Source organism: Lagenorhynchus albirostris, chromosome 9 (genome assembly GCF_949774975.1).
Source record: "Lagenorhynchus albirostris chromosome 9, mLagAlb1.1, whole genome shotgun sequence".
NCBI classification, from domain to species: Eukaryota; Metazoa; Chordata; class Mammalia; order Artiodactyla; family Delphinidae; genus Lagenorhynchus; species Lagenorhynchus albirostris.
This window is the reverse complement of record NC_083103.1, coordinates 269,421-290,011: the sequence shown is the minus strand read 5'-3', so window position 1 is coordinate 290,011 and position 20,591 is coordinate 269,421. Positions and strand designations below refer to the sequence as shown.

Sequence of the window (20,591 nt, the reverse complement as noted above, 5' to 3'; positions counted from 1 at the left end):
CTGGGGGCCCCACAAGAGTTCTGATTACTGGGAACCTTCATCCCTGCCAAGTTTCTGATTAATAATACAGCATTTTTAGGATCAAAACTCGAGTTTCAGGGGTAAAGTCTACATGCAATGAAATATAAATATCCCAGGTGTACAGTTTGACAAGTTTTTATTTTCTTTATTTTTTCTGTTGGCACACATCACAGTTCAGTCTCGGGGATGTACAGCCCCTTGGGTTTTCACACATGGGCGGGGCCGCCGCATCCGTGCTCCGGCCTAAGATCCCACCCCGTTAGCCCTGGCGGCCGCTGACCCTCCCCCTCCCGGGGCTGTGCTTTTTCCAGAACGCCCTGTGAGTGGAATCACATGTGGGTCTGGATTCCTTCACTTGGCAAAATATGTCTAAGACTCATCCATGCTGTTGAGTGAATCAATAGCTTCTTCCTTTGTGTTCCTGAATTAAAGTCCATTTCATGGAATCCCCCAGTTTATCCATTCCCTTGATGAAGATGATCTTGGTTGCTTCCAGTTTTTAACGATCACGAACAGAGCAGTGAATATTGCATGCAGGTTTTATGTGGGTTTAAGTTTTCAGCTCATTTGGGTAAATACCAAGGAGCATCATTGCTGATCACATGGTGAGAGTATATGTAGTGGGGTTTTTTTGACTGCATTGGGTCTTCATTGCTGCAGCACGTGGACCCTAGAGCACACGGGCTTCAGTAGTTGTGGCTCGTGGGCTCTAGAGTGCAGGATCAGTAGTTGTGGTGCACAGGCTTAGTTGCTCCGCGGCATGTGGGATCTTCCTGGGCCAGGGATGGAACCCGTGTCCCCTGCATTGGCAGGTGGATTCTTAACCACTGCGCCACCAGGGAAGTCCCAATATGTGTAGTTTTGTAAGAAACCACCCAACTGTCCCCCACAGTGGCTACACCATTTGCATCCCCACCAGTGCTGGATGAGAGTTCCTGTTGCTTCACATCCTTACCAGCACTTTGGTTCTTATTCTGCCTGAGTCCTTAATTAGATATATGATTGGCAAATATTTTCTCCCACTCTGTAGCTTTTTCATTCTTTTAACAGTGTCTTTTGCAGAATGAAAGTTTTACATTTAGATATAGTTCTTTCTCTCATAGGTGTCTTCTGTCTCACCTAACCGGCCTCTTTCCCAGTGTCCATGGCCTCACCCCATCCTGGCGTTCTGGTTTTCTAATGCAACAAGTGAGTTGCCCTGCAAACAAGCCAGAGGTTTAAGATGGAACCAGAAGTTGGGACACAGCCGTGTTTCCTCATTTGTGTATCCAGTAGGCTGTGTTCTCAGACAGCAGTGGCTGGGCCTGAAGCCTAAGATATTTACGATGTGGTGCATTATAGGAAACCTCCCTGATTCTGTGCCCAGGCCTGCAGATGGGCAGGGGTGGTGGGTTGGTGGGGCCCACCAGGCTTATCCTCACACCCTGGGCTCCTGTCTGCGTGAGGCCTGCAGCCTGGGGGCTGTGGGGTGATGGAGGTTCTGAGGGCCAGTGGCGGCTGACTCGCCCTGGGCCCGGCCTTGGAGGTCAGCAGAGACACAGCCACGCTCCGGGCCGAGGCAGGCATGGGGCTTCCCAGCTTCGGGCCCGTGGAGTCTCCTCGGTAGAGGAATCTTGTCATGAGAGGAGCGTGGGAGGTCCAGGGCGACCACTCGGGCAGCACAGCCCACGCCTGCCTTGATGCTCCCGGCGCCGTCTTGGCCAGACCCCTCTTCTCTCCGGGGTCAGGGCTCTGAAGAGCATCTCTTGGTCCAGAGCGAGCTTGATCTGTTGGCTATTCATGTACGCCCCGAACCTGTCACGGCAGAACCAGCTCTCCTGCCCACCCACAAGGTCTCCCCGGCCGGCAGGGTCTTTGCGCCATACCCAGTTACCCAGATTGGAACAGGTTGTTCAGAAAGGAGTGAAGCGTTGGGAGACCCGATATTAGGGCTCCCACTAGGGCTGGATATTAGGGGATTACAGTAAATGCTTCAGGTGTAGCAACAGGGTCAAGGGCACGCATAAGAATCCCTGTGTCTTCGTGTCCCGTCCCGTCCCCACCCCCCACCCCCCACCCCCCACCCCCCCGCAAAATCCCACTCAGCTTTGTGATCTTAGTTCCCCAACCAGGGATCAAACCCTGGCGCTCGGCAGTGAAGGTGCCGAGTCCTAACCATTGGACCGCCAGGGAGTTCCCAAGAATCCAGTTTTTTTTGTTTGTTTTTTTTTTTGCGGTACGCGGGCCTCTCACTGTTGTGGCCGCTCCCGTTGCGGAGCACAGGCTCCGGACGCGCAGGCTCAGCGGCCATGGCTCACGGGCCCAGCCGCTCCGGGGCATGTGGGACCTTCCCGGACCAGGGCACGAACCCGCGTCCCCTGCATCGGCAGGCGGACTCTCAACCACTGCGCCACCAGGGAAGCCCAAGAATCCCTGCTTTTAAAATGCATACTGAGAACCTAGGGACGGGGTGAGGCCAGACATCTTGGGTTCTCTGTAAAACACCCGTGCTGGTCAAGTGTGTGGTGAACGCAGGACACAGGACAGGACAGTGTCGCTAGTGTTGGACCTGGGTGATGGAATTTGGGGGTTCGTCGCACTTTTAAAAAATAAATGATGGAAATTGTCTAAAAGAGCAGAAATATATAACTAAAAACATCAAGATGGGGCGTCATTTTGACCCCGCCGACCCGCATTCGTTCCATTCGTTCCCCTGGGCTCGGGTCCAGCCTGGTCTCTGGTGCCTGGAGCCCCTCACCTCCCGCGGGGCCCTCTGGGGCCTGTTGAGCCAGTCCAGACCGGTCCCCACTCTCCCCGCGCGCCCCCCGCCCCGTGCCCCACACCTTCGCCCTCGTTCCTCACGTGCCCACTTGCGCCCCCTCGAGGCTCAGGCGGCACCGCCAGGCCGGGGGCCGGGCGCCCGCCATCCCAGCTTCAGACCCAGGCCCACGCCTCCCCCCGCGGGGCCCCGGGGACCCACTTGATGCCGTAGCGCTCCCGGAACATGATGCGGTTTCGGAAGGCGCGGTTCCCACCCAGGTCGATCTGCTTTAGGTCCTGGGAGTACAGCCGGGCCCGCGGTTTCGGGCTCTGTGGGCGGGGCCAAGGGGCGGGGCAGGCGTCAGGCGGAGCCCGGACCCACGACCACCACCGCCGGACAGAGCGCGCGCTGCGAGGAGGCCGGCGGGAGCTGAGCTGTTTCTGCAGAAGCCTCACTGTGCGCATTCCTGAAGCCAGGGCGGGTCACGAGTGACGCCCACGTCCAAGGTCCAGACCCCCGCCCTTTAGGGAGGCACCGTCCAGGCCAGCTGGACCCCTCCTCCGCCCGCTGCATGCGGCCTCCCAGGATGACAGCGCCCCAGGGAGGCGGCTCCCAGGTGCGTGGGGAGGCGGAGAGGGCGGTTGGGCCTCTGTTCCTTGACCCCCGCCGGAGTCCCACCGCCAACAGGCGGGGACACGAGGGGTGCGGCGGGGCGAGGCGGGGCAGGGCGAGGACAGTAAGGGCGGCTCACTGCCTTGTTTCCCAAGAGACAATCTGGCACCAGCCCGACTCAGGGTCCCCGGGGACGGCGACGGGAGGGCTGCTGGGGGCTCGGGCTCCCAACAGCCAGACGCTAAAACAGCCCATGAGGAATGCAGAGCCCCGCGGCCCTGACACCCCCCCTTCTCAGACCCCTGGTTAAGAAGGCGAAAAACATATCCTTGGGGCTCCCCTTAGGCCTAACAGACATGCATGTTTCCCGTTTCAGAACTCTTTATGTTCATACGGAGGGACATTCTTGATCTCTGTATGTATCTGCCCTGTTTCCGGGGGCCCTTTGAGAGCTTCCGGACTGAGCGTGACGCTGGCTGTGGTCCCACAGTTAGTGGGTGTCCGCCACATTCTTAGCCTCGTAGGTTACCCGTCCTTGGGTTGCTTGTGGAAGCATGACCACTGTCACATTTCCCCTACTGGTCTTACTTGGTCTGGGTACACAGAGCGCCCTCCCCGGGCAATGTGACCTGGGGGTACCCTCGGTGGAGAGGGGGTGCTGGGCGGTGGGAACAGGCCAGGTGTAGGGACCTCTCTGGGGCGATGGGAAAAGACCTGCTTCTTGTCCGGATTCAGTCCTTCTGTTCAGCTGAATGCAGGCCTGTCGTTCATCTGGTTTGGCTTTGCTTTCTCCTTTCATGGCTTCTGTGGGTGTCTCCTTGCTCTTTTCCCCCTGGTTTCTATCCCTTGCTGTGTGACTCTGTCCCCCCAACTGTCTAGGAGGGCTTAGTTTGATTCCAGGTGGCATGTGTCCGTATCTGGACACAGTGTCTGCACTAGGCCAAGTGGGATGGGCAGCAGGGGGGTGGGTTAGGGCCTTCCAGGCAGGTGGGCCTCGGGGCCTGCAAGCCTGGGAGGTGCCAGGAAAGTGCTGGGGATGGGCAAGGGGTCCCTGAGGCCCAGCCCCCCAAGCTCCTGATGTCCTGGCCTGTTGGTGCGGCCCCCGCACAGGTGGAGGGGCCATACCTGGTCGTCCCTTTAAAAAAAAAAAAAACTTATTTATTTTTGGCTGCATTGGGTCTTCGTTGCTGCGTGCAGGCTTTCTCTAGCTGTGGCGAGCGGGGTCTACTCTTCGTTGTGGTGCGCGGGTCCTTGTTGCAGTGGCTTCTCTTGTGGAGCACGGGCTGTAGGCGCACGGGCTTTAGTAGTTGTGGCATGCAGGCTCAGTAGTTGTGGCTCGCGGCTCTAGAGTGCAGGTTCAGTGGCTGTGGCGCACGCGCTTAGTTGCTCCACAGCATGTGGGATCTTCCTGGACCAGGGCTTGAACCCATGTCCCCTGCATTGGCAGGCGGATTCTTAACCACTGCACCACCAGGGTAGCCCTGGTATTTCCCTTTGTTCTCCACCTTCACCTTCTCCATGTCCAACAGCAGAGACCATACCTGACCTTGCACCTGTGGGGGGATTCCTTTGTAGACCCGCCGGCGCATCTCCGGGAGAGAAGCCAGCTGTGAGACAGGTGCAGGGGATGCCAAGGAGGAGAGAGAGCGAGAGGCGTCTGGAGGATGCTCCGGAGGGGCTGGGTCTGCCGCAAGTAAGAGCGGGCCGTGGCCCCGCTGCTCCCTTCCTGCGGGGTCCCCGGCTGGGCTGGCTGCGGCCCTGGCATCGGACTCTCCCTGGGCCTTGTGGGGCACCCAGCCCAGCACCCTTCAGGGTCAGGATGCTCAGCTTGCTACCTTCTCGCCACCCTGGTATTTACTCCAATCCCTCAGCATCTTCACCCACTTGTCAGCTCGCCCGATCTCCTGGGCTTTTTGCTGGAAAATGGGAAATGGTGGTGCTGGCCCAGCTGCCAGCTTCCTAGGGTGGCCCTGATGGGCGTGACCTCAAAAGGGCCAGGAAAGGCGCAGACCCCTCAGCCCGAGGACCCCTTGACGGCTCTGGGGTCAGGGCGGCAGGGAACCGAAGCTGCACCCACGACGTCCTCCCCCCTCCCGCCGGTGCAGCATGGATGGCTCTTACCCTCGCTGAGTGGGTGCTGCAGCCGCTGATGCTGAGGCCCTGGGTGCTGAGGCTACGCAGCTCCCCTGACTGGAAGGCAAGAGAAGCAGAGCGTGAGGACCTGCACCCGGCCGGGTGCCCAGAAGGCCCCACCTGCCCCCATCAAGCCCCAGGTGTCAGCCCAGGAGACTGCGGAGGGGAGGGCTGACCCCAGGAGGGTGCTGGCTCAGGGATGGGCTGCGTCCCACAGCAGCCCCAGGAGGTGCCCCACCTCCTGCCGATGCTGGTCACCCGCTCTGTTCCATGCCCTCCCGGCCCCTGCCCTGCTGGAGCGCAGAGGCCCCCGCTCAGGGCTCTCAGGTGAGTTGCTCCCCAGGGCCTCACCCTGCTCCAGAGTGGATGCCTCCGTCCAGGTGAGTCACTCCCCAGGGCCTCACCCTGCTCCAGAGTGGACGCCACCGTCCAGGTGAGTCGCTCCCCAGGGCCTCACCCTGCTCCAGAGTGGACGCCTCCGTCCAGGAGCCCAGCACCCTTAGCCCTGCTGCAGACCAGCTCCGTCCAGGTACATGCACGTCTTCTCCTCTCTCCCCCACCGTGGCCCGGCCCGGCCTTCTACCCCGAGTCTCCTCCCAGCCCCAGACCGAGGGGTCAGGTCGTCTTCAGCTGCAAACTCCGCCTGCGTCTGTCTCCTTCCCGTGAGCTTCTGAGGCCGGTCCTGCCTGCTCCCCCTGCCCGTCCCTCCAGCGCCTGAGGCCACACCTCTCACTGTCCTCCGGGCCAGAGCCTCGGAGACCTGTGGGCCAGGCGCGCCTCACCCTGTGGCCACGCTCTGCAGAGTCTGCTAACCAGGCTGAGCCTCCCTCTGACCTCGGAGGCAGAGGCCAGGGCCAGGCATGGAGGCCACGCGGCTGAGGCCCAGGCCTGGACCAGCGCCCAGCCCTGCCCCCGCCGCCTCCCCGAGTCCTCTCAGCTCCAGCCCAGTGCAGACCCTGACCTGCCGTGGCCACCAGGGGTCGAGGCCCTGAGCTGGGGCGATGGGTCCCGCCTCCAGAGAGGTCTTTCTGCAAAAGGAAACCTGCCCCGAGATGGGAAGGAGGGGCATCCTGATGCCTCATGGCAGAAAACGTAGCCTGTCGGCAACTTTGTACAGCGAGCGGTCAGCATCTTCCCCGGGTTCCACTGGAGCCCCTGCCTGGCCCTGAAACCCACAGAGGCCAGAGGTGTGGCCAAAGGAGGGGCAGGACACCTCCCCTGCCCTGCGTCCCAGGAGCACAGCACGAGACCCACCTGCCCGAGTGGGAGCTGCTCGTACCTGGCTAGGATCCTGCCTGGGCCACCTGGTCCCACTGGCTGTGACCGCCACCCAGGCCATACCCGCCCCTCCGGGTGAGGATACCCATCTGGGTTCCGCCTTCTCAGCCTTGGCCGGGATCCCCGCCTGGAACATAACTGTTCCTGCTGCTGTGGCTCCCACTGGGCCGCACCTGCGCATACCTGGCAATGGGCCCCACCTGGGCCTCACCCGCCCCTCCTTGGCTCTGATCCCACCAGGGACATATCTGCTTCTGCTGGCTGTGCTTCCCCACCTGGGCCTCACCTGCTGCTGGTGACTACGATCCTTACCGGGGCTGTACCTGCTCCGACTGGTGACGATACCCACTTGGGCCTCACCTGATCTACCTGCTCTGATCCCCGCCGGGCCTCACCTGCCTGTCCTTGGCTCTGATACCTGCCTGGGCTGCACCTGCTCTTCGTGTTCACCGTCTGCCGGGGTCTCACCTACTTGTGTTTGGCTGTTATTTCTGCTCGTTCCAGGGCCAGCAGGGTCTCCGGCTTCTCCATGTGCGACGCTGCAAGACAAAAATATCCAAATATCCCAGTGTGCTAAAGAGCTTCAGAGAGCCAGCAAGTTGAAGTTGGCTCCTTGTCGGCAGCTCCCCCGTCTGTCTGATGAGGGGAGAAAACCACGCCGCCGGGGTGGCGGGTCATGGCTCGCACCCACACCTCGTAACACTTACTTCCGCTTCCAGACTCCCCTCCGAGCCGCCTGGGAAACCCTGTCACAGTGAGGTGATGAGGGGCAAGCAGGGGGCCAGGAGGCCCAGGCGAAGTGCTGAGCTGCGCAGTGAGCTGCGATCCTGGCCTTGGGCGCTGAGGAAGGGAGAGGGTGGCTGCCGGCTGCAGAGGGGCTCCTGCGGGAATCACAGTTTGCTCGAGCACCAGAAGCACGAGCAACACGGGACTTCCCTGGCGGTCCAGCGGTTAGGACTCTGTGCTTCTACTGCAGGGGCACGGGTTCCATCCCTGGTCGGGGAACTAAGATCTCACATGCTGCATAGCATGGCCACACACACAACAAATAAACAAGTAAAAAAGCACGAGCAACAGAAAAAAATTGATAAACTGGACTTTATCAACACGAAAAACTTCTGTGCTTCAAATGACACCATCAAGAAAGTGAAAAGACACACAATGAATAAAAAGATTTGTGAATCACCTATCTGATAAGGGGCCTAGTATACAGAGTATATAAAAACTCCGAACTCAATCAAAAGAAGTAGACCAATTAGAAAATGGACAGAGGACATAGACAGACCTTTCTCCGAAGTCTACCCAGCTTCAGAGACAAGGCCACAGGACACACCACTCCTCACCCACGGAATGGCTATCACCAGTAACACAAGGATGCAGAGAAATTAGAACCCTCCTGTATTGCGGACAGGAAATACTGATCCGGGCTACAACATGGATGGAGATGATGCTCAGTGAAAGAAATTGGATACAAGAGACCACAGTGATCCCATTGATCTGAAACGTCCAGCATCGCCAGATCCGTAGAGACAGAAACTCGACCAGTGGTCTCCAGGGCTGGGGGAGGGGCTGGGGGGTTCTCTGCTGACGGATACGAGACTTTGTTACGAGGTGGTGAAATGTGGACACAGTGGTGACGGTTGCACAACTTTGTAAATACTCTGAAAACCACTGATCGGTGTATTTTAACAGCTAAATTTAGTGATGTGTGAATTGAAGAAAAAGAGCTCTCTGAGCCCGATTCCCCACAGTCTCAGCCCCAGGAGACCCTGAAGGTGGCAGGGGCGCTCCTGGTCAAGGGCGGCCCTGGGATCCTGCCCACTAGGCTCCTCCCAGGACCGGGCGCCCACCCAGGATGGCCCCACTCGGGAAGCAGAGCAGGGACTGGGGACCGGGGGTCTCTAGGACGAGATGCTCACACCTACTCCAGCTGACTGAACTCAAAGCTGGTGCTGGCTGGTGAATCAGCTCAGACGACACCGCAGCTGATCAGGAGGGTGTGGCTTGGGGAGAGGAGGACATGTTTGACCTCAGGCAGCCTCTGTGCTGCTGAGACCGTCTCTAGGTCCACAATTCTGAACAAGGCGATGGGGGAAGGGCCTCACGGTCCCCATTCACGCAGAGGGACCCACTCGTTCCTGGACACTTGCAGAAGGCCCAGCCCATCGGGAACACGGCTGGGATGTGTTGGGCCAGTGACACGTCAAGAGGACTTGGGACAGGGCACTGCTCAGGATGAGGCCCTGTGTCCCAGCCCGGCCCACAGCCCGAACACAAACGTCCTCACCTGGCAGTGCCCCTGATCTGGGGCACGATGGACAGGGTACTTCGAGGACGCAGGGCACAAGCACAGGGCTTGGAGAGGGCGCCGGGCTGTGGGGCTTCCGAAGCTCTGAGCACCTCTCCGCACCCTGCCCTGCTCCGCTCGCCTCCCCTCCATCCACACGCCTCCCCTCCCCTCCCTCGCACCCCTAGCCTTCACCCTTCACCTCCTCCTGCACCCTCCCCTCCTGCCCACTTCTTGCATCCCTTCTCCATCCTTCCTCCTCCTCTGTCCCCACTGGCCACTCGCCTCCACCCTTCCTTCCGCATTCTCCCCATTTCCCGACACCCAGACCTACTCCTCAGCCACTCAGCCACTCTCCCCTACTGCTCCTGCGTCCCACCGCCCTCCATCTTTCCTGTCCTTCCCCCTCTTCCTGTCTTACCTCCTCCTCCCTCCGTCACCCTGCATGCACCTCCCCACTGGCTCCGTCTTCTATCTGTCTCCCCCTGCTCTTCCTCCCGCATCCTCTCTACCCCCTCCTGCTGTCCTTCCTCCTCCTCTGGGCCAGGTGTCTAAGCTCTGACCTCGGGCTCCTCACGTGGACACGGGCACCTCTGGCAGCAGCCCTCCCCCCACGGAGGCAGAAGGGGCTGCAGGGGCCTGGCCCAGGGTCAGTGGGGTGGGGTCCGAGTCAGCTTGGCTGGAGCCAGAGAGGACGGAGGCACCCACCCATGGGCCTCTGTCCCCACTGTGGCCACAAGAGACGAGGTGATGCTTACCCATCTGACCTCTTGCTGCTGGGAGATGTGCCTCCTCGATGGAAATGCACCCAGGGAAGGGGCAGGAGAGATGGAGCTGGGCAGGTGAGGGTCAGAGACGGTCAGGGACCCCGGGGGCCTCCAAACACCTACGGACACGAAGAAGAGTGGGTGCCAGGCAGCGGGTGGGACTGTGGGGTCACTGCCACTCCACCCCACGATGGGCCCCGCGTCATTGCTCAGGGTTGGCACTGAGCCCTTTCCCTCTAAGGGGTCTTGCCTTTGGACGAGGTCTTGTCGCCAGGCAGGGGAATGTGGCCAGGGCCAGGCGGATTCGGGCAGGTGCTGGCTTCTGGTACACGGACCCCCAGGGCCAGCCCGCCCCCGACCCCTAAGCACATTCCCCCATCCCTTACCCTGCTGGCCACCAGTGCCAGGTGGCTACTTAGGCCCACCCTAAGCCTTCGCAGTCTGAGTTAAATCCCGATAGCGTTTTCCACCCAGGCCTCAGCCAGCTTCCTTGAGGTTCTCTGGGTCTGACGGCCACATCAGAGGCTCACCTGGGTACAACCTTTATAGGTACCTGCACCCTAAACAAATACAGACGCTCTGGACTGGCCTGGAGCCCCTGGCTCACCCCCTGCTCTTCCTCCCGCATCCTCTCTACCCCCTCCTGCTGTCCTTCCTCCTCCTCTGGGCCAGGTGTCTAAGCTCTGACCTTGGGCTCCTCACGTGGACACGGGCACCTCTGGCAGCAGCCCTCCCCCCACAGACCGATTACGTGGCTGGATGCGCCCGGCCCATGGTCAATGCTGGGGGGTCAGCGTCGTCTTGGCCGCATCCCAGGAAGGATGGAACCGCCCATCTGGTGACCTCTACCCCCAACGTGGCCACAAGGGACGAGGGTGCAGGTGATGCTCACCTTTCCGGCCTCTCAACTGCTGGAGCGGCGCCTGGTCTCTACAGATGGACTGCGGTCGGGTCGGGCGAGGGTCAGAGCAGGTCAGAGACCACGAGGGCTCCCAACTGCCTACGGACACGAAGCACAGTGGGTGCCGGGCAGCAGGCAGAACTGCGGTGTCGCTGCCCGGGTCAGAGGTCAGGATCAGAACCGAGCCCTTTACCTCAAAGGTCTCTTGCCTTTGGGGGAGGGTCCTGTCACCATGCAGGTCTCAGCCGGGAGGCCTGGCCCTCTCCCGCCATCCCTTGGCCCATCCTCATGGAGTCCAGCCAAGCCGCCTCCAGATGGTCCTGTATCACAGTTATCCACTCCCCCTCCCACAGCATCACTGAGTGTCTTTTTCATTTACCAGTCTTCAAAGTCTTCATGATTACCTTCGAGGTGTGTCTGCTGTTAATGGCTGTGAATGTGCATTTCGTGGGTCCATCAGGATGTTATTGAAGTCCCGCACTGACGGGCACTCATGCTTTTCAGATCTGACAAATGCAGCCGGAGGGCTCCAAGCTCATGCTCTTCCCACCTGGAAACGACGCTGTCTGTCCCCTCCGTGCTCTTTGAGAAAATATTTGCAAATGAAGCAACTGACAAAGGATTAATCTCCAAAATTTACAAGCAGCTCATGCAGCTCAATAACAAGAAAACAAACAACCCAATCCAAAAATGGGCAGAAGACCTAAATAGACATTTCTCCAAAGAAGATATACAGACTGCCAACAAACACATGAAAGAATGCGCGACATCATTAATCATTAGAGAAATGCAAATCAAAACTACAGTGAGATATCATCTCACACCGGTTAGAATGGCCATCATCAAAAAATCTACAAACAATAAATGCTGGAGAGAGTGTGGAGAAAAGGGAACACTCTTGCACTGCTGCTGGGAATGGGAATTGGTACAGCCACTATGGAGAACAGTATGGAGGTTCCTTAAAAAACTTCAAATAGAACTACCATATGACCCAGCAATCCCACTACTGGGCATATACCCTGAGAAAACCATAATTCAAAAAGAGTCATGTACCAAAATGTTCACTGCAGCTCTATTTACAATAGCCAGGAGATGGAAACAACCTAAGTGTCCATCATCAGATGAACGGATAAAGAAGATGTGACACATATATACAATGGAATATTAGCCATAAAAAGAAACGAAATTGAGCTATTTATAATGAGGTGGATAGACCTAGAGTCTGTCATACAGAGTGAAGTAAATCAGAAAGAGAAAGACAAATACCGTATGCTAACACATATATATGGAATTTAAGAAAAAAAATGTCACGAAGAACCTAGGGGTAAGACAGGAATAAAGACACAGACCTACTAGAGAATGGACTTGAGGATATGGGGAGGGGAAGGGTAAGCTGTGACAAAGCGAGAGAGTGGCATGGACATATATACACTACCAAACGTAAAATAGATAGCTAGTGGGAAGCAGCCGTGTAGCACAGGGAGATCAGCTCGGTGCTTTGTGACCACCTAGAGGGGTGGGATAGGGAGGGTGGGAGGGAGGGAGATGCAAGAGGGAAGAGATATGGGAACATATGTATATGTATAACTGATTCACTTTGTTATAAAGCAGAAACTAGCACACCATTGTAAAGCAATTATACTCCAATAAAGATGTAAAAACAAACAACAACAAAAAAAACATACATTTGGAAACATCTCTAAATAGTTCATGGGTCTAAGAAGAAATCATAATGGAAATTAGAAATACTTAGACGTGGGCTTCCCTGGTGGCGCAGTGGTTGAGAGTCCGCCTGCCGATGCAGGGGACGCGGGTTCGTGCCCCGGTCCGGGAAGATCCCACATGCCGCGGAGCGGCTGGGCCCGTGAGCCATGGCCGCTGAGCCTGCACATCCGGAGCCTGTGCTCCGCGACGGGAGAGGCCACAACAGTGAGAGATCTGCGTACCGGAAAAAAAAAAAAAAAAAAAAAAAAAAGAAATACTTAGACGTGACAATACCAACAGGCACAGGAAGGCAGCTAAAGTGTATTTCAGGAGAAATGCAGAGTCTTTACGTGTTTTAATGGAGTCACAGGAGACACCGGAAATCCGTGAGCCGCTCATGGACTCGGGAGGCTGGACGCAGAGCAGGGCAGAGCCTCGGGGTGGAGGGAACAGGATGAAGGAGGACACAGGAGGGCCCGGGGCTGGTCCTTCCAAAGGCCTGGAGCCCACGAGCTTATCCACCGGCAAGCACTCAGCTTGGGGACCCACGGTGCGGGGACAGCCCCCGAGAGCACGGGAAGGAGGCTGCGCGTCTCCTCACCTGAGCTGCAGGGCCTGGAGGGCCGAGGCGAGAGCTGTGCCCGGGCGTCCGGGGACGCAGCCCATCTGGAGCTCCTCGCCGCCGCGGGGCGGCCTGTCCTCACAGGAGGCCCAAGCTCCCACGTGGCAATTTCCCCGCCCAGCTTCCTGAGTCTGCTCCCTGCCGGGGTCACAGCTACAGCCAGGACAGCAGGTCCCAAGGAGATGCCTGCTGCTTCTCAACCCCTAAAACCAAGTCTAAGAGAAGCGAAGATCTCCGTGACCATCCATCCCTTCAGAGTTTCTGGTACCTGGGAAGTCCAAAGTGCCAATTAAACCAAAGGAACTCCGTCCTAGACCCCAGAGCTCTGAGGTGAGTGCGTCGCCCTGCCAGGCACCGTGTGCCACCTATCGTGGCCCTGGCGAGAGTCCAGGAACCTGGTGCCTCAAGTGTGTGAGACCCAACGAGGACAGCCCAGGCCCCAGGCACTCTCACCCCGCGTCCAGAGGCTCGGCTGCGGCTGTACGAGTACCCCCCCAGGTCACACTCTAAAGGGACAGAGTCACAAAAGAAGACTCCCTCTGCCGCCACATCTCCTGTCTCCGTCCGTCTGTCTCTCTCCATCTGTCTCTGTCTCTCTCCGTCTATCTTGAACTCCGCCAGCTGCTGGACTGAGCCCAGGTCACTCACTCTGGCCGTCAAGCCCTCATTACCTGGTCCCATGGTGCCACATCCAATTTCACTGTCCGTTCCCATCCGTGGAGCTAGCTGCATCGTTGTCACTGCCGGTAAGGACCCGCCCTGTGTCGTAAATGACACTCGATGCCATGTCTGAGTCATGTGAGGTGGGCCTCAGCTCACCTCCCAGCCGATGCCCCGGGGGCCTGACTGGATGCGTGAGCCTTTCCCCTGGGGCTGCAGTGGGACCAGGAGTTTGCTTTCTCTGCTCCCTTCAGGGCAGCCCTATGAGTTCTAGCTGCTTCCATAAGGCAAGGAAAAGCAGACCGATTGGGAAGGAAGAAATAAAGCTCCCTCTTTGCATAGGACATGGCTGACTGTAGGAAATCTCAGCGTATCAACAAAAGCACGTGTAGAAGGACAGAGTGGGCTCAGCAAACCCACACATGCGTCAGCAGGCGCTTCCGTGCTCATAATGATCAGTCATCGCGTGGAAACCAAATGAAGACACCACCCCGGCTATAGTGACGCCCTGGAAAATAAGACACTTAGGACTGAACGTAACAAAATGTGGACAGAACTGCATGCTGAAAACTACAGAATGCTGATAAAAGAAATCAAAAGCCCAAATAAACAGAGAGACAGCATGTTCGTGGATTGGGCGACAACGTGGTAACCGTGCCAACCCTCCCAACTTGTGTTCCGCCAAAGACCCTGCTGAGCGGATGAAAATATTTGCAAGCACATAACCCAACGAAGGGTTAGTTCCAGAACACAGAGAGAGCTCCGGAGGCTCAACAGTAAAGCAGATATTCCAGTTAGGGAGCGGGCAAAAGACACAGCTGGACACCTCCCTGAAGATGGCCACAGCTGGCGAAGAAGCTCGAGGAAAGACGCCCATGTCATCAGCCGTGAGGGAAGGCAGCTCGGAGCCACACGAGATGCCCTCCACAGCCATCAGACTGGCTAAGGTAAAACAGGGACCGCGGCCCGGGGACAGGAACCTGCAAGCCCCACCCCAGCCCCGGAGCAGCCTGGCGGCTTCTCACTGGTTGAACACGACCCAGTGTCCATCCCAGGGAAATGAGAGCACAACGTTTACAGCAGCCTGGCTCCCAACAGCCCCTGAGTGGGGACGAGGCGCACACGTGGTCCAGCCCCGCCACCGCCCTGTCGTCGGCAGCAGGGGGGCGACAGCCGCAACACAGCAGCGACTCGAACCAGCCCCGGCATATGCGTTCAGCACCCCTGTCCCCTCCTTGCCCTGGAGGCTCCGCTTCGTGGACAGGATGCCCGCGGCGCTGCCCGGAGGCACGGGCTCCGGGAGCTCCCCTGTGGGGCTGTGTTCTCACAGGCCTGTCTGGGGACAGAGGAGCCCGTCCTGCCTGCGCGTGACGCGCTCCCCAGCGTCCGTCCTCTTCTCTTTATAACTTCCCACTGGTTGGCACAGAAGTTTGGAGACAAGCACTAATACAGCCTGAGGAATCAAAGACTTCATTCTAGACCACGTTCCCGACCGAGTCCCAGACCTCTTGAAACCACGTCTTGGCAAACAGCTGCCCAAGTGTCCTGTTTTGGAGGTAATCGCGGGCACACGGACTCCTAGTCCTTCAGTGCTGGCCACCGGCCAGACTCACTGGCCACATGGCCATGTCCTCAAACAGCGAAATAGGAGGAAAAAGACTGTCTCTCCTCCCAGGTTCTGTGTTTATAAAACCCAGCGTCCACAGCAGATATCCAACACTGACGCCTGCAGTTCTGAGGCAGAAGTAAGTCAGGCTGAGCCAGGCGCTCAAGACAAGTTTTCTATTTATAGCCTCCTGGAGAAGAGCAATGTCTCCAAAGTGAGCCGTTAGGGAAACGCGGGCTGGGAGGTCCTGAATGGCGCAAAAGAGCGGCCCCCGAGCGGCCCTCCGTCCTGAGGTCTGGGAGCAGAGCCTCGGGCCCTCCGTCCTGAGGTCCGGGAGCAGGGCAGCCCCCAGCAGCCTGCCCAGGACTGGACGTCCGCTTCCGGGCACGGCGAGGCCGCCGCGTGCAGGACCGGCGCCCGGGGACACAAGGAGCTTTTCTCAAGTGCTCCACTGGCTCTGGTGGCCACTCTGCTCTCCAGGCGGCCTCCAGACCTCTCCTTGTGCTGCTGGTGGCCGTCCCCGCGCCCCGTCCACAGGGGGCCCTGTGCTGCCTCTCGTGGACCCTCAGCCACGTGGCGCCTTCCTGTGGGCTCCCCCTGCCACCCCGCGCCCGGGACACCATGACACCCTAAGTGTCCCTCATTCCGCTACATTTATTAACCACCTGCTATTATGTGTCCAGACCCACTGACTATGGAAACAGAGGGGGTTTTAGTCTAAAAGACCCTGTTCCTCTTAAAGGCCTCAGGGCATTTGGGCAGAACCAAGGCCCTTGTGGTTGGAGCAGACCCCACCTGGCAGGCCCCGGAGGGCACCACGACCTGAGGTCTGACCACCTAGGAGGAGTGGGCAGGCCCCCTGGGCTCCCGATGCCCCCCCATCCCCACCCCCACCTGCACCCGCAATGTCCTCGAGCCAGGGGCCGCCATGCCTCAGTGCCCACTGAGACCCTGGGCGCCCCTGACCAGCACCTGCCCAGTTCTTGTCTTCCCCATCAGTTCCCGTTACAAGTGCCCACCCATACATGTGCATTTGCAGATACGCCCAAGTGTGATCTTTCCTGTGGTTTTAAAACCACGGCCTTGGGACTTCCCTGGCGGTCCAGTGGTTAAGACTCTGAGCTCTCGCCGCCGAGGGCCTGGGTTTGATCCCTGGTCAGGGAACTAAGATCCCACAAGCCGCACGAGGCGCAGCCAAAAAAAACCAAACCACAAAAAACCCCACGGCCTCTGCCTTTCCATTCTGTGGCTCCACACGGTGGCTTCTCCCACCTCTGCAGCAGGACCCCCTCCAAGAAAGCCCGTGAGGTGGTGTCTTATTTCTCCTGACCCACCGCCTGCATCTGCGTAGGATTCCCCTCGAGCCCGCTGCGCTTGGCCTGTGCACACACTGGTTGCCGCTGGTTCATTACACGGCTCTTTACTACACACGGCTCTGCCCCCTCCTCACCCGGGCAGCTTCCCTGTTGCGTTCCCAGAGCGTAGAGCTTGGGGTCAGCCTCACGCGGTTCCGGGGCCATGCTAGTGGATGTCCAGTACACTCTCTGCACGGCCATCCCTGTGGCCCCGCGTTTCTGCCACCGCAGGCACAGCTAAACCCTTCTCCCTGCACCCTCAGCATGGATGCTCCTTTCTGTGGGATGGCCCAATTCCCCGGAGAGAAAGTTCTAGGTCAAAGATCATATATCATTTCAATTTTGCCAGATGCTGTCAGACTGCTTTCCAAACAACTATCCCTCTTGACAGTGCTACTAACATTAGGATACATATTTTTGCCTTTGATGGAGTTTGCTTTTCATGTCAAATCTATCAACTCCTTACCTAACTCCATGCTAGTAAGATTTTCTCCTATGTTTTAATCTAAACATTTTATATTTTTAGATTTTATGTTTAGACCTATGACCCATTTAAAGTTAACCTTTGCATAAGTTATACGGTTTAGATCAAAATTCTTTTCTTTTTTCACATCAATATCCAGTTGCTCCCACACTATTTATTGAAAAGACGATTCTTTCTCTGCTGAACTGCCTTTGTACCTTGTCAAAATCAGTTCGCCAAAGGAGTGAGGGCCTATTTCTGGGCTCTAATCTGCTCTGTCCATCTGTGTGTCTATCCTTCACCCATACCACACTGTCTTCATTACTGCAACTTCAGAGTGAGTTTTTAGGTTAGGTAATGTGATTCTCACACTTTATTCTTCTTTTTCAAAATTGTTTAAGCTATTCTCGTTTTTTCCATCTGTACATGTAAATTTTAGAATCAGCTTGTCTCTGTCTACAAAAAGTCTTGCTGGAATTGTGGTTGGAATTGTAATTAATCTGTAGATCAGTTTATGGAGAACTGATATCTTTACTATGTTGAGTCTTTCCATTCATGAACATGGTATGCCTCTCCATTTATTTGTCTTAAAATTCTTCCTTCATATGTATAACTGAATCACTGTGCTGTACACCTGAAACTAACACAATATTGTAAATCAACTATACTTCAATTTTTAACATTAAAAAAAATAATTCTAAAAAGCTAAAAAAAATTCTTCCTTCAGGATTTTGTAGTTTTCAACATACAGATCCAGTGCATGTTTTCTGGAGATTTATACCTAGTATTTGATTTTTGGCGCTACTGTAAATGTTATTTTAAAATTTTCTGGTTTCTAATTATGATCTTTCTGTTGCGATCCTGCATGCTAAGACCTTACCAAACTTGTGAATTAGTTCTACAAGTTTTTCTTTCAGAGTCCTTGGAATTTTCTACACAGATAATCAGATCGTCAGTGAATAAAGACAGTTTTATTTCTTCCCTTCCAATCTCTGTATTTTTATCTCCTTTTCACTGGGGTCGCTAAGACTTCCAGTATGATGTTGAATAAGGATGGTAAGAGTAGATTTCTTTGTTTTGTTCCTAATTTCAGGGGGAATATGTCCAGTTTTTGCCATTACATGTGATGTAAGCTGTAGGTTTTTGTAGATGACCCTTATTTGGTTGAGGACGTTCCCCTCTGTTCCATTTTACTGAGAGTTTTTATCATGAATGGGTGTTGGATTTTGTCAAATGCTTTTTTCACATCAATTGACATGGCGTGTGATCTTTTTCTTTAGGCCATTAACATGATGAATTGTAATGACAGATTTCAACTAAAGAAGCAATTTTGCATTCCCAGGATAAATCCCAGTTAGTTGTGATACATTATTCTTTATATATATTACAGGATTTGATTTGATTATATTTTGTTGAAGATTTTTGCAGTTGGCTTATGAGGGCTATTATCTGTAATTTTCTTTTTCTTTTTGGCATTCTTAGGTGTGGGGCTCAGGATAATGCTGCTCTCAAAATGTGAGTTCAGACATATTCCCTCCTGTTCTGTTTTTCTGGAAGAAACTGCATAGTATTATTGTTATTTCTTCTTTAAATATTTGGTAGAATTTGCCATTGAAACCATCTGGGCCTGGAGATTTCTTTTTCAGTAAGTGTTACTACAAATTCATTTTTTTTATGGTCACAGGACTGTGATATCGTGATTTATAATAAATATATATTTTGGTCTTCATCCCAAACCCCTTAGAATTTCCTAAGGGCAACGGGAGCATCTTTTGTTACAATATTTGGTCTTCTGGCCTCAGTCCCTGAAATCCCTCAGAGCCACGAAGTGAAATGGGTGTCTTGTTATTCATAACAAGTCTCTTTCCACCACTACTGGGTTTATGGTAAGAGGTGACTATTGGAAATCCCCTAAGGATGGGGATATTTTTGCCAGGGGAACCGACCATAATTAGAGGGTTGGAGCCTTCATGAAAACCCAAAAGGAGTGTGTTCAGAGAGCTGCCAGGTTGGTGAACCAGAAAGCTTCCACGGGCCAGGCCCTAAACTCCGCAGGGACAGAAACTCCTGTATTGGGAACCCTTCCAACCCTTCCAAACCTCGCCTTATATACATATCTCTCCATCTGGCTGTTCATTCATATCCTTTAATATCCCTTATAATAAACCCGCGATCTAGTAAGTAAACTGGATTCCTGAATTCTGTGAGCCGCTCTAGCAAGTGAATCCAACCAGAGGAGGGGGTCTTGGGAACCTCCGATCTGTAGTCAGTTCGTCAGAAGCACAGGTGAACCTGGATTGGCGGCTGAAGTGGTGTCAGTCTTGTGGGACTGAGCCCTTAACCTGTGGAAGCTGGTGCTATCTCCAGGCTGACAGAGTCAGAATTCAGTTAAACTTGTGGGACACCTGGTCTGTGAGAACCAAGTCTTTGGTGGCGTGAAAAACACACACACCCTAAGGACTACCCCAGCTATCCAGTTTATCTTGAGTGAGTTTTTTCAGTTTGTAGTTTTGGAAGAATTGGTGCATTTCATCCAAGTTGTCAAATTTGTGTGTGTGTAAGTTGTCTGTGGTGTTTCCTTCTTATCCTTTTCATGTCTTTGAGGCTTGTAGTGATACCCTCTCTTTCCTGATATTGGTAAAATATGTCCTTTCTTTTATTCTTGTCTGTATTGTTAGAGATTTATCAATATTTTGGTATTTTCAAAGAACCAGCTTTTGGTTTTACTGATTTTTCTCTGCTATTGTCAATTTTGTTGATATATATGCTTATTTTATTATTTCTTTCCTTCTGCTTGCTTTGGGTTTATTTTTATTTTTTGGTCGTCATTGTAGTTTCTTAAGGTGGATGCTTAGTTAATTCATTTGAGACCAATCTTCTTTTGTTATGTAGGCTTTTAGTGCTATAAATTTCCCTGTAAACACTGCCTTATCTGCAGCCCATAAATTTTTACATTTTATTTAGTTCAAAATACATTCTAATTTCCCCTGAGACTTCCTCTTTGACCTATGAACTATTTAGAAGTGAACAGGTTAATTTCTAAGTGTTTGGAGAATTTCATGGTATCTTTCTGTTAGCAATTTCTAGCTTAATACAATTATGTCATACTACGTGTATGTTTTCAATTCTTTTTTTTTTTTTTTTTTTTTTTTTGCGGTACGCGGGCCTCTCACTGTTGCGGCCTCTCCCGCTGCGGAGCACAGGCTCCGGACGCGCAGGCTCAGCGGCCATGGCTCACGGGCCCCGCCGCTCCGTGGCATGTGGGATCTTCCCGGACCGGGGCACGAACCCGTGTCCCCTGCATTGGCAGGTGGACTCTCAACCACGATTTAACACTTTTTTATATCATTGGTATTTATAACGTGTTATTGGTTATGCCCATGCATTTTTGAATCATTGTAAATTTGGGAAGTGCTCTGTCAAGTTTCTTCCATGTACGAGG

General features: G+C 54.9%; 1 protein-coding gene and 1 long non-coding RNA gene across 9 annotated transcripts; one reads left to right on the top strand and one right to left on the bottom strand.

The window, feature by feature from the left end:
* Window positions 1–2,107: 2,107 nt before the first annotated feature.
* LOC132525483 (USP6 N-terminal-like protein) lies at window positions 2,108–13,149 on the bottom strand. Of its 8 annotated transcripts, XM_060158058.1 has the most exons (9): window positions 13,045–13,149; window positions 11,144–11,321; window positions 10,731–10,838; window positions 9,830–9,957; window positions 6,870–7,323; window positions 5,495–5,559; window positions 4,915–4,980; window positions 2,981–3,090; window positions 2,108–2,569 (listed from the first exon to the last, which is right to left on the bottom strand). In XM_060158058.1, the coding sequence occupies exons 5-9, from the start codon at window positions 6,871–6,873 to the stop codon at window positions 2,515–2,517; spliced, it is 300 nt and encodes a 99-aa protein (XP_060014041.1). In that variant the 5' UTR covers window positions 6,874–7,323; window positions 9,830–9,957; window positions 10,731–10,838; window positions 11,144–11,321; window positions 13,045–13,149; the 3' UTR covers window positions 2,108–2,514. The 8 variants fall into 8 exon arrangements, 1 of the variants encoding a protein (XP_060014041.1); XR_009542252.1 differs by lacking the exon at window positions 4,915–4,980 and having other exon boundaries at window positions 5,495–5,563; window positions 5,858–7,323; XR_009542250.1 differs by lacking the exons at window positions 2,108–2,569; window positions 2,981–3,090 and adding an exon at window positions 3,106–4,808 and having other exon boundaries at window positions 5,495–5,563; window positions 5,858–7,323.
* LOC132525486 (uncharacterized) lies at window positions 3,127–12,193 on the top strand. The gene is made up of 3 exons (XR_009542255.1): window positions 3,127–3,377; window positions 4,949–6,859; window positions 7,289–12,193. It is a non-coding gene; the product is annotated as an uncharacterized LOC132525486 (long non-coding RNA).
* Window positions 13,150–20,591: the final 7,442 nt, after the last annotated feature.

Excerpts from the sequence above, each read along its gene's own strand:
- LOC132525483 (XM_060158058.1), bottom strand. Across the intron at positions 4,981-5,494 it reads GCAGCACCCACTCAGCGAGG|CTGGCTTCTCTCCCGGAGAT; the intron begins GTAAGAGCCATC and ends CCTGTCTCACAG. Across the intron at positions 3,091-4,914 it reads CCCCACAGGTGCAAGGTCAG|AGCCCGAAACCGCGGGCCCG; the intron begins GTATGGTCTCTG and ends CCCCGCCCACAG.